The following is an 11171-nucleotide window of genomic DNA, read 5'->3' as shown; positions in this document are numbered from 1 at the left end:
TAGGGATACAGATGAGTCTGAATACTTTGAGAGGTCTCAGTGAGTAGTTACGATTTGCAATTTCTTTTAAGCAAAAGAGGTGAGGGGAATCTTCTTCCCTGGGTCAGAAAGGCTGCTGTGTGTTTTAACGTACTGTTTTTGCATGGCTGATGTCCGGGCAGCTCCTATGTGGGGGACAAGGAAGGACTAAGAAAGGACTTTAAGGACATCCTAAAAGTACACTTGATCGAGTGTGTTCTGGATAACTCTTGAGCGCTAAGCAGCAATAAAGTGGAAGGAAAGTATAAACCTTAAGTGGTGTGCACTTGAGCAGGAAGTGTGTACAAAGTGAAGGATGTCAGTATCAGCAATGTGGGTCGCAAGTTGAGTGATGCTGTGAATTTTGTGACAAAAGGTGTTTATCTTGGGTACGCCTGCACAGGCATCTGCACACCCACTGCACTTGACTCGACTGTCCCTGCTGTGGCACTGTCATTCTCCAGTATAAGGACTTACCACTGTGATGGTGACATTTAGCCATGACACAAATAGCCTGTGTGCTGCCTTTAGCCTTTTCTGAATCCAGGTTATTTTTTCTGTTGAACTGCAAACAAGTTCTAGCTATTTCCAGTCCATGTCCTCTTAGTTTGAGGACTAAATATAATCGCAGGATTTTTACAAATCAGTAGAAGAAATATAATCATACTCAGAGGACATAAAGATGCTAGAAGAATCCCAGATTCAGAGAGATCACAAGATACAGATTACTTGATCAATGGGAAGTCATTTTGAAGTGTCCTTTACTGCTGTCCCTTGTGCTCAGGTAGTTGTCATTGTCAAAAACTTAGATACAAAATACAAGATACAACTGTGGCTTCCACACTTATTTTTCTAAACCATGGTTGTGTTCTTATGCTGCCCCCAGCAACTTACTGAGAATGACCTGCATGCTTTCAGGAGATATTCTTTTACTTTCTCTAGAATTCTCTTCAGATATTCAGGTGGAGCTTGAAGAGGGCCAATAAGCAGGGTTTAGGAAGATGGTCACAGCTTGCAAAGCATGCTCTTGGCAGACTTTGTAGCAAGAATACTAGACCTACACACTTAACAAAGAGTTGGAAACCATGGAAACAGCAGTGTGAAGGGAGTTCAAGTTCATTTATGTTGTCTAACATCCTTCAGAGTAAGGTTATATAACAGTGGTAAGATGGCAGGGTCCACTCTACAGCTTCTTTGGATGCTGCTGTTAGTTGAAGTGTATTTGTCGTGTTAGCATATATGCTGTTTCAGTGCGAGGTACTACATGAAGCTGACCCTGCTATTTTTTGTTGCTTTTGCAAAACAGTTAAGTGTATGCCTGGAGGGGGCTTTTTTGGTCGGTTTGTTGTTTTGGATTTTTTTTGAATATGCCCTCTTTCTTCCAAACAAGTATCTGGAATTTAACCGTCAGCACAGAAACCAAACCCTGCAGTCATTGCCATGCCAAGTGTCACGTTCCGTTAAGTCCCACAATGTTGAATTTTACGTGTCTGAGAAAGTGCCTTATTTTTAATTTTATATATAGAGCTGGATTCTACCAATAAAATAGCATCTTTATACCATGATCAAATACCAAATGTTTGTTATTAATTGTATTTTAAATTGTTATCTAGAATTCATTACTTTGGAGAATTAATTTTTCTAGACTTTGAAGGTAGCAAAATGGTTTATCAAGATTTTTTGATTGAAATAACATGAAACATTTTCAGAATGTTCCTTTACATGGATTTGTATGAAGAATAGTGGATTTGAAACGCTTAAACATGGGCTGTCTTGTTAAGCAGATGTTTGCTTTGTGCATTTAGCAACATTTACCATATGTTTCCTTGGTGTACTTTGTTTCCTGGGCACAAACTCAACATTTGCCCTGCAGCATTGGGAAGCCGAACACAGCAATCTCTGATTTCAGTGAGGCTGTTAACAATAATACTTTTGTGATGTGAATTAACTCTTAAATGTATTCCCTTTTATGCACAAGCCTGTGTTCTTTTAAACCAACCCCCCCTTTTTAAGCATAACCTCAGTGGTTTTGTCCCTCTAATGATATGAAAATGTAATGCTAACTCAAAAAATCATTTTCCAATATAAGGAGAGACCTAACTCTGAAAGACAAATAATCATTTATCATAAGTATTGGGTTCTTTTATGCACTGTTCTTGGTTGGGAGATGCATAGGATAGTTAAGTACTTTGAAGCTGGAGATGTTTGGAGTTTCCATGAGGGGATGGCTGGCAACTAGCAGGGGCAGTTGATTCCTGCTCTAAACTTTCCCAAATACTCATCTGTGGCATCCTTGTTCATCCTAATCTATTCAGAATCACTCATGTGGTGGTAACTCTTAACTCATTTGTGCTTCTGTCTGCTCTAAACTCTGCTCCATTTCGGGAAAAGGCAGATTTCCCCTAGTGTTTGCAAAGGCTGGTAGTTCCCTGGGAAAAGGGGTGTTCTGTGCTGTTTCAGCTGAAAAGTATTACTCCCCAGGCCATTTAGTTGTGTAGCCTGTTACCTGTATTCTTTGTTCCTTTTTAGTACCACCCCCTTGGCTCTTTAGCTGTGTTTGCAGAGTGTTTGCTCACCAAACCTGTGGGCTGTAGCTCCATGTTTGACAATCTCAGGAGTGTCACTGTGGAAACCATTAAACCTCTTCTCATAGCACTCCATTTTCTGAGAAAACTAGGCCATGGATTTTGAGAGCAAATTGTACCCTGGGAAGAGCTAGAACAAGCCTGCAGCCACTCTTCTCAGGTCTGTGTTTTTCACAGAGCCTAATTCATGCAATTTATGAAAGGTCTGTAGAAATGGCAAGACATCAGACTGATTCGTGGCTTAAATAAAATAAAAAGAGTTCCCATTCTGGAGAGTAAATAGCCCAAAATCTGGATTCCAGCATCTTGTACCATTCTGGAAAAGAAAAGTCTCTCAGTTCTCATTCCTTCTATGCTCTAGTGCTGTTTCTACAGTCATTCCTTGTCCTGCTTTCCATTGTCACACATTTCATAATCTGGGGTGAACACTACTTCTCTCTTGTGTTAGTCAGTGGAGCCCTAGAAAATTTTGTTTCAGGACCTCTATTTTGGCTTAAACTAATTGACATTCTCCATATAAATAAACACACGGGTCAGAAGGAGCTTGTAGTGAAAATTTCCACAAGAAGTGGTTAAAGTCCAAACACTTCAGCATTAGGGTAGTTTTGAGGCCTGAGAAATGAAATGAACAAGGGCTAGTAGGCAAAAAGGAGGATCTGTAAAGGTGCATAATAAGGGTCTGAATGTTCTGTGTTTTTAGCTCTGAGTTTTAGTAACATAATTGAGTGAGTTTGCATAACAAATTTTTACCTTGATTTTTCCTAGAGCTGGTAAATACAGGCTAATTCACTAATATTCTCCATTCAAACTTGCTGTTGACAGCACTCATTCCCTGCTGTTCTCACTGTGTCTAAGCTCCCCTAAAGTAAGAGTTCCTTGGACCTTATATTGGCAAGCTGTGAAGAAGGATCTTCTGTCACTTAGTGGTCCTGCTGGCTGAGTGGGATCAGTTGTCTGTAGTGACACATCTGTGTACTGTGTTCTTTGCAGGAATGGGGAGTGACTCGTCTTACCTTTGAGTATGACTCAGAACCATTTGGGAAGGAGAGAGATGCAGCTATCATCAAACTGGCCAAGGAAGCTGGAGTGGAGGTGGTAGTTGAGAACTCTCACACACTCTATGACCTGGACAGGTAAGAGGTAGAGCAGAACCTGTTGTGCTGCTTGGGGCTGGTATTTTGCTTTTGAAGAAGGATTCTAATCTAGGAAAGGTTTCAATCCCCTAATAAATCAAACCAAATAAACTGACAGCTAACTCTGAACACTCAAATAATGAATTATAGTTGAGCGCCAATATAGCAGAAGGATTGCAGTCTATTCTAGTACCGCCTTCTCCATCCTCCGAAAGTGCTGACAGCAGTGTAAACATGGGGAAAGGTCACCTCAAGCCTCTGTTCTTCTGTGGTCATTATTTCTAGCATGTACTATTGACTACTGTTTGTGGACTTTTCTTCAGTTGCTTAAACTGCTTTCTTACCACAGGGTCACACAGACACACAAGCTCTCCCATGGTAAACGCACAGGAAGAACCAAGGTTAACCTCAGCAAATCTGTTTATTGTAAAACTACTGCTTGGATTGACCTTAACAGGTTTACCTCATGATGAAGCAGCAGTGCTTCGTTTTTCCTGTGGGTGTAGTATGGGGCAGCTTATACACATTACACTGAGGTCAAAAGCATGGGATTTTTTTGTTTGGTTGTTTAAAGCAGTGAAAACAAGTTCTTAAATGAGGCATTTAAGTCGAGTAAGGCTTCACCATGTTTTTCAGGACTACTTACGTTGTGGTTTCATCTCTTTGAGATGGCCTACACAAACAGCAAAATGTAGAAAAAGCAGCATAATACCTACTATAAATGGACATGTATAATTGCTGCATCTAAGGATTCTCAAGTTCAGGTTAACTACACTCAGAATTCTCAAGCTAGGGTGGGGGGAGAGCAAAAGTATGGCCTGTGTCATGTCATGAGGCCCATGGGGTCAGAAATTTGGTAGCGGGATGAGCCATGGCAATTAATGCTGCTGTTGCTGCCAAGTTCCAACTGCATAGGGAGGCCTGCAAACTGTCTCCACGCTGCTCATCTGGACTGCAGACATGCTTTATCCTGAAATCCAAATTACTTTAACACTTCTGCTTTAAACCAAACAGGAAAGATAACAATTTAGTTCTGGGGTGTCAAGGATGGACATATATGGCCCAGCCTGCAGGCTGGATCCAGCCCTGAAACAGCTGGTACATGCAGTACTTGCCTTCCCCCTCAGGCCCTTTCAGAACATGTGCTGGATCTGACAGGCAGGACTGGTCTGTAGGTCTGATCTAGCCCTGTGCCACTCCTGGACTGGTCCTACATGGGGCCAGATGAGTCTGGGTGGGAGCCCAGGCACAGGCCCCTGGTTTAATTTACCATTGGTTCAGTGTAGCTACTTGTTTCATCACCCCCCAAGGTGATGCAAGCACCTACTCTGGACTCATTCAAAAGGTGTTTGGATACATACCTTGCTGGGATCATTTGACCCCAGCAGACTTCCTGTCTGTCGCAGGGGAACTGGACTTGATGATCTCACAAGGTCCCATCCAGCCCCTAGTGTCTATGAAATCTATGCTTTGTCTGGTGGCTTCATATTGGTAGGTTATTTTCTCTCAAGTTGGGTGCTCCTGTATTTTTGTTACCCAGAGTACAGGTAACCTTATGGGGTAGGCTACTGATAAAAGAAGCAGAAACAGGTCTACAGCCCAACCTTTTATTTGCTTGTGCCTTAAAGCATGAAAACAAACATTTATACCAAAGCCTCTATCTGGCTACCTGTGACAGCATGACATAGATTCTCATATATACTGGCTGCAGAGTCTCAATAGATAGGAGGAGGGTGGCACTCAGATTGGCAGCAGGTCTTCTTGAATTTGCTGAGTTCTCCAAATGTCCCTCCAGCCTATGCCCAATATTTATAGATGATTAGTTTTAAAATTCTAATAAATGATCTCTGATTGGTTTTATTTAAATTTCTTTGTTTCACTGAAACTTTTGGAACTGGACAGAACCAGATCTCTTGTAGACTTAGGTGTCAATTAGTTAGGATTTATATCCTTGGGAAAGAGGGAGGGTTTCTTATCTCCTTTCCTTGCCAGTGTGAAATGGTGTCCAACACCAGCCTTTTTCTGCTTAGTTTATAATCTTCTTTGACATGGCTGTTCTTATTTTTACAAATTATCTAAGTATTTTAACAGAAATATATCTATTATAGCAAAATAACTTTTATTTTGGTTATATCAATCACTACTACTACTATTTTAAGATAAAGCTATGATATAGTGTATATGGATTATTTAATGTATGGTCTTCCTTTATCTCCTTTCAGGCTTTGGGCTTTGTTTAATTGTGTTTGGCTTCCTTTATTTGCTGACCAAGTTAGCTGTCACATCTGTAGAGGTTCACAGTAAGGTCACTCTGAAACAGACTTTGGAGCCTTCTGCTTAGCACCATTTCTGCAGCTTGGCCTATGCCCCGTGAAAGCCAGGGCTGACAGTAGTGGGGCCAGATGAGTCTGACACCCCTGGTTCCGTTTACTATCGGTTCAGTGTAGCTACTTGTTTCATGATTGTCTGGTGGGTTCATATCAGTAGGTATTTTTTTCCTTTGAGTTGGTTCCCCCCCACATTTTACCCATAAGATCTAAATCACTTTATAGTTCATATGCCTGGAAATACAGCAGTTGTCACAGTCTACCAGTATATTATTCTGTAGCCTTTTTTTAAACCGGAGTGGACTGGGATGATTTCATTCGACCATCTGTACAGCACTGGCCATAAAACTGCACCTGGTAAATTTTGCATGGAGTCCCAAAATGTGACTGAACTAAAAGATACTTTTTAAAACGATTTAAAAGTTCACCTTGTGGTAGAGAATTTTACATCCATCCCCTTGTAGTTCATTTTAATGGTTAATCACTCCCAGAACAGTTTTTGTTTCTGATTCAAATTTTGCCAACTTCATCCTCCAGCTGTTTATGCCGATTTTCTGGACTAAGTTTCCTGCTATCTGCCCTCTTCCTGTGCAGGCTCTTAAAGTGTGATCATATTGCCTTTACCCTTTGATAGAGCCTGGGCAAACATTACACAGGCATATCTGGAGAACTGGAATAATCTGTCCTTTGTCCCATGGCTAATGAACTGTACATCTCCTAATGCCCTTGTATTTAGCCCTGCAGTTACTTTTTCAGTTTTTGTTCTCTGAGCCTGAAGAAACCCAGTTAGACTTCCACCGTACTAGGCTCTAGGTACATGCAAATCGTGCACAGTCCCTACCCAAAGAGTTTCTCTAGGATTTGGATCACAACAGATGGATAAGCTGGAAAAGGAGGACTAAACAGTATGGATAAGTGAGTTGACATAAAGCAGTAGTCAATTACCTCTGTGATCACAGGTGGTGTCAATGTAACAGATGCCTCTGCTGCTGCTAGGTGAGTGAGCAGTCAGTGTTGGCTCTCATCCTCAGTGTTAGCTAGGGCCAGCTCCTCCTGCATGGGAAATGAGGGAGAGCACATCCCGTTCTTGACGGGGGTGGGGGGGTGAGGGCTTCCTATGTATGAGCTAGCCAGTGGGCTGATGCTGTTGAAGAAAAGGGATTCTCCTTCTGTGGTTCGGGTGCCCCTCGTAGGACGGATGCAGTTTGTTTGAATTGGAAGTTAAAGTCCAAGGGACTGTGGCCCTCGAATCCTAGTACTGTCAAGCAGCAATGTCAAACTCACCTGCCCCCACAGGCTGGATAAATAGCATGGGACCAGTCTACAGGCCAGATTTTTTTTAAGAGAATTTTTTGTGTTCCATTCAGATCGGCCAAATCGATTCCAAATCCATCAGTCAATCAAGAAGCATAAGTGACTCTGCTACTGGCAAACATCCTTCACCCATCTGGGGCTTCAGATGTTTCCAAATCCTTTGGCAAGCACCCTATGTGCAGGCCCAAGACCAGAGACGTGGGGTTCAGATGCCCCCGGGTTTTGCTTGCCCTCAACCGTTAGGCCCCAGAGACAAGCTAGGAGTTTCCCATTTCCATAAAGTGGGCACAAAGCCAAGATCTTACCACTCAAACAGCAAGTGGGAGGATTACTATACGTTACCTCTGTGGGTACTGAGATGGACAGCACAGGGCTGGCCCCATGTCATTGTGTGTGTGTGTGTGTGTGTGTGTGTGTGTGTGTGTGTGTGCGCGCGCGCGCACGCCACTTAAATTCAGTGCTTGTTCCAGTCAGAGTGAGCACCACATGCACTGGATCTGGCATTTGGGCAAGGGTTCTGGACTGGCTCTGCACAGGTGTGTTGTGCAGCACAGGACCAGTCTGGTATACACTGCCTGCAGTGTATGGGTTGATTTGAGACCTGGGGTAACACTGGGTACTAGAGGATGGGGCTGTGCAAGCCAGATCTTTGACACCCTGCTGTCAAGAGGTATTTGAGAGAGTGATGTCCACCATAGACATGAGCTGCTTCTGGCCACATGTCTGGATTGCTACTATGAATGCATTTGTTTGAGCCTAGATTGCCATCCTTTGAAGTAGAGTGGCACTGCAGAGAGGAGATGGGATGATCAAAAACATTATGATAGCATCTGTTGTTCCAGGTGCTGTAAAACATCCAGGATATGGGTAGGGAGTTCATGTAAAGGTTTCCATTTCTGAGCTGTTGACCTACTTTAGGAGATGAGGTGGCCCAGGAAGTGACTTCATTCTTGTTCAATTATTTTTAAGGTGAAGGTGGAATACAAGTCTCTTCTGCCCATCTCAAAAGCCAGAACAAATTAGTGTGGGTTCAGGGGAGGCTGCCTGACCAAAGAATCTCTAAGGTCATAATAGAGATGCACAGACAGCTATGATTGGGGGATTCCAGGGATCTGGCAGTAGCACTGTATATTGCAGGTCCAGACAGATTGCTTCAGTCTATGGAACAGATTGGACGTAGGCAGTGCGAAGAGGCAACTGCTTTAGAGAGCTAAAATGGGATGAGGATTGTACAGCAATCTCACTGTCACTCTTGTGTGTACTACACTTGGAAACAAGCCTGTCAGTAGAGCAGTAGTTATTGGAATGGTGTCATGCTTCCATTACAGCAGTGATGCATATATTCTGGGGCTTACAAAAAGTAAAGGGACAGATGTGAAAGGTCTTGGGTTTTCTTTTCTGCCTCCTCTCCTCAGAGTGGAGTTCTAGCATGTCAGTGGCTTGGTACAAGAAGCAAGGAAAACTACTAGGGGCAAGGGTGGAGGCCTCTGTGTCCCTCCACTTATCTGTCTTTTTACTACCTGAACACAGGGTTATTTTGATGGCTTTGTAAGTGGAGGAAACCTTACCTGTTGTAGCAGTGTTTCCATGCACTGTATCTGTACGTGTCAGTGAGTTGTGCCTAGAACTCACCCACCTGTTGTATTTGATAACCTCTGGCCCCTTAGCTCAGCACTTGCCCCTCTTTTTTTTCTAATGCATATAGCTTACTGTGTAGAGAAAGGAGGAGGAGTGGTAGGAGCTTTGTGCCAAATCTTTTTTTAATCTTCCTAGGTGTTCTATCGCTTTAAAACACTTAAGTCTCCCCCTCTCAGTATGTATGAGAGGTCAGGGATTTGCTTTGCTTGTGGCCTAGATTGAAGCAACATCTGTGACACAAAGAGCAGGGCGCAACCTTCTACCTTCTAGTCCTGCCTTCTAGTTGTTGCGTAGAGCAGGGAAGGTAGGTCACTAAGCAGCACACGTGAGCAGCACTTCAGTGAAGGCTCTAGGATTGCGTGGAGCTCCTCCTTTCCACACGTGCAGCTGGTGGGGGAAGAGACGGCACATGGCATTTGCTGAAATACTAGGCTCCCACCCAGCCCCTTGCATAAGTTGTTGATTCAAATGGGTGGGGAGGTTGCAGCAGCCATAAATGGCTCGTGCACAAGCAGGAAGCTGACTGAGCTGCCTCAGCTTTATATAATGCTGGTAGTCTTCTTTCTGCCTGCTGTCCTGTTAACACTTCTCTTCCTGGAGCTGTGCTGAACACCATGCTGAGTAATAATGCCTTTGTTTCCAGCCTGGAAACCATATTTTGCCAGGGTGTCTTTTCAAGACCCTTTTAGCTTTGTTTCCTAGGGCTGTGAAGTTTCACATTTTGATCCTCTGCAGGCAGCGGGAGCTTCAGAAGGAAGGGGTGAGGAGCTTTGGCCACCTTGCTGCCTGCTTCCTTGGTTTGTACTGAAACAGGTTAGACTACTTAATGGGAAAAACATACTGAGCATAAGGCAGACCTGCTCTTGACAGAATGGGGTTGGGGATATAAGGAGGGGGATTTCTCTAATCCAGGGAAGAAGGTACACACACTGGAGGGGCAGATGGACATTACAAATATAACAAGTTTCAAGTATGTCAATAATTGGGATCCAGTTTACAGTTGTCCCTGGATAGAGTTGTCCGTACACACTGCTAAGGGTTCTAAGAAGAACCATTACTTTTTAGAAATTTAGGGGTGGTAGAGTATCCAGACCATTATGCCATAGCAGTAATTCTCAACTGGGGTGTCTTGGCACCCTGGGATGCCTTAAGATCCATGCAATGTTAGCACAGTTAGGTGTGCAAACATAATTCACAGGATAAATCCAGAGATATCAAATAGGCATCCAGTGTCTCAAAAACGTCCTTATCGGTTGCTGTATTTCCGAGTTTTTTGTTACCCCCTCTTCCCCCCCCCCCCAAAAAAAAGGAGTTGTTCTACTATTTTTCTTTAGTCAAAAAATAAATGAAAATCAAGGGCTAGCATTTTCCTGAGGTTGGTGTGTCTAAAAACATTAAGAACCCCTGCTTTAAAGGGTCCCTGCCCAGAGTTTCCTCAGGATTCCCCGGGGGGGGAACGACCCAGGTTAGCTGGATGCCAAGAGGAAGATGCACTTACAGTTTTCTGCTTCTCCTCAAAATGTTGAATTAAAAGGACTGACTGACTTTAATAAAAAATATTGTTATACTTTACCAAAATCTATATGAATGATGGGGTACACAGGTGTGTGCATATGTGGTGGGGGGGTGGGGAATAGCCTGGACCTCATCACAGGAAATGGAACCCATTTGGTGGGGCCCAAGCTCATGTCAGCTGGGAGCATGGAGGAGGGTGAACGGGTTGCTAGATTCTGGGGGGAGGTAGGAGTGGTGGGGCTGCAAGACCCCTCCTTGTGGTGCTCAAGGGTTGAGTGCTCCTGCCAAGACCTGAACTTTTTTTGTTTTTTGCACGACCTGCACTGAAAAGCAGCAATGTCAGTTGTACTTCCCTGCACCGTGGACTCTGCTGGGGTCCCAGTTGGGGGCAGGTGTGAGTGGAGGGGTTGCCAGGTGTTGGGAGATCCAGAGTGGCCCCTGCTTGTGTGACTGGAGGCTGGGTCCTCTGTTCCCCCTCCCCCAAAAGAACTCTGTTTTCCACCTGCAGTTGGAAGCATTTTGTCCATTTTTCTTCCCTGCACAGACTATGTGCTGCAGGGCTCCAGGTTTACAGGGGCAGATCTGGGGTTGGTAGGTGCTAGGGACAGCTATGTGACCTCCCTATTTGTGGTTCCCAGAGG

General features: G+C 43.8%; 1 protein-coding gene across 1 annotated transcript in view; it reads left to right on the top strand.

The window, feature by feature from the left end:
• Positions 1-11171, top strand: part of CRY2 (cryptochrome circadian regulator 2) — a 31799-nt gene that overhangs the window by 5898 nt on the left and 14730 nt on the right. The window contains exon 3 of the mRNA XM_025207912.1: positions 3594-3736. Coding sequence (XP_025063697.1) covers positions 3594-3736 — 143 coding nt within the window. The remainder of the gene's footprint in view (positions 1-3593; positions 3737-11171) is intronic.

The sequence above is a fragment of the Alligator sinensis genome, unplaced genomic scaffold (assembly GCF_000455745.1).
Source record: "Alligator sinensis unplaced genomic scaffold, ASM45574v1 scaffold592_1, whole genome shotgun sequence".
NCBI classification, from domain to species: domain Eukaryota; kingdom Metazoa; phylum Chordata; order Crocodylia; family Alligatoridae; genus Alligator; species Alligator sinensis.
Note: the sequence above shows the minus strand (reverse complement) of the source record. Positions and strands in the feature narration are given on the sequence as shown.